The 1,809-nt window shown below is 44.1% G+C and overlaps 1 protein-coding gene across 1 annotated transcript; it reads left to right on the top strand.

Moving 5' to 3' along the window:
* Positions 1-88: 88 nt before the first annotated feature.
* PHALS_05009 (uncharacterized protein) lies at positions 89-443 on the top strand (the record flags this gene model as incomplete). The annotated part of the gene is made up of 2 exons (XM_024722738.1): positions 89-347; positions 403-443. The coding sequence occupies 2 exons, from the start codon at positions 89-91 to the stop codon at positions 441-443; spliced, it is 300 nt and encodes a 99-aa protein (XP_024573784.1).
* Positions 444-1,809: the final 1,366 nt, after the last annotated feature.

Consider the following 1,809-nt stretch of genomic DNA (forward strand, 5'->3'; position numbering starts at 1 on the left):
TTTACCAGGGTACGTGTAACCCCGTTACACTTTGGATCCAGTCACTACGTAGAAGTGTCCTGTGGCATCTCGCCGCGGATTCACAGATATGCTGGACCTGGCTCAAAAAGCCGAGCTTGCCCGTTGTAACCCCGTTACAGTTTGGATCCATTCACTTCGTAGAAGTGTTCTGTGGCATCTCGCCGCGGATTCTCAGATAAGTTGGACCTGGCTCAAAAAGCCGAGCTTGCCCGTCTACAGTACACGGTCGCAGCGACTTGCGATGACGTCGCTTCAGACTAATCACGCTGTGAATATGGACTTGGCTCAGCGAGGATCGTCACTGCGCTTCGATGAACGCAAAGGGGGTCATTGTATCATTTGCTAAGGCAAAACTTTGACCTTATGAGTCTGCATAAACAGGGAATGAGCTTGTACGCACCACCAAGCTGCGAAAGCGGTAGAACTCATATTGCATGATTCTTCCTTGCATAAATCCAAAAGTGAGTTTTATGCAAATTTAAGTAAATTCTTAATTGACACGAAGTACATTTAATTACTGTCTAGCTTCATCTCACTCTTTGAAATGTACAGCGCGAGGTGTATTTCCCTAAGAAGGTCTCATCATCTCATCACCCTATTGTACGAGATAATAACGCTGATATCGTCAATTGTCACGATGACGGCAGGCCCCATTGTGGAGGTGGTAACGGATTATCTTTCATAAAAGTCTTCGGACTTGAGCTGCTCTAACAGAAACCTCTTGCGTCCACCCAACTTCTTTAGGGGGCGAGGCCTGTCTCATGGAATTCACGGCATAACTTTCGTCTTGAGAGGGACTACGACAGCTAGAAATCATTCTTTTGTATATGCTGAGAGTGCAACAGATTATCACTTAGCCGAGGAGGGAGAGAATGATCGCGTTGCTACCGAGGAAGTCCGTGGTACTTACAGATGCTAGAACAGTAGATTTGCAGCCTGCGCCGCACCTTTTCTTCGGATAAAAAGATGCGAAGTGTCGACCTCCGACTCAGAATCAGCCGACAAACCTGCCGCGGGATATCGTCGAATTTAAATAAATGCAGGACGGCATGAATGGGTTTGATCGTATCCTGTAGAGGTCTGGACCAATGAAACCCGTAGCCATGAGAAAAGTTTCACTCAATGAGAGGTCAAGCTCAAAACCAAGGTTGTTGAATGTCAACATCAATTCATGGAGCCACGAAAAGCTGTGATATTCTCATGATCGACGAGCAACTGTCAAAACTAAGCAGTACGCGGAGGCATCAAAATTTCCGAATTGGTCAAGCTTGTCCGCACCATTATGCGAATGAAGCGACCTACGTTTTTGATACATGCTCCTGGAGCTACGATTTGGGAGTCCACCCATTGCTCTTAGGGCCATGTATATCGTCATGCCGTTTTAATTTACTTTATTTTTGTATGATGTATTTTTTTGTCTTTGCTCTTATATGGTGGCTTCTTCTGTCGTAAGTAGACTGTACACTACAACGTCACGGCTTACGTTAAAATAAAAATTACCCAAATCGCGTCAATGAAGAGTGTATCACTATCGATTTTACACAAAAGAAAATTTAACTCACCGTGTATTGCAAGCTGTGTATTGTTTAGTATCCTACCAAACAAAACCGATGTAGATGTTGAGTAGAAGGTAAAAACCGAAGTGAATATATTTAGGTCCTTACTTTGCTACTCTGTGCTATTCTAAGCCTGTCTCTCTGGATCCTTCTAGAAGCTTCTGTAGAATCCTGTTTATCTAGACCAATGAACGCCAACCATTATGTAATTACTTACTGTGACATGCTCGTA

This window comes from Plasmopara halstedii, assembly GCF_900000015.1.
Source record: "Plasmopara halstedii genome assembly, contig: Scaffold_287, whole genome shotgun sequence".
Classification (NCBI taxonomy): domain Eukaryota; phylum Oomycota; class Peronosporomycetes; order Peronosporales; family Peronosporaceae; genus Plasmopara; species Plasmopara halstedii.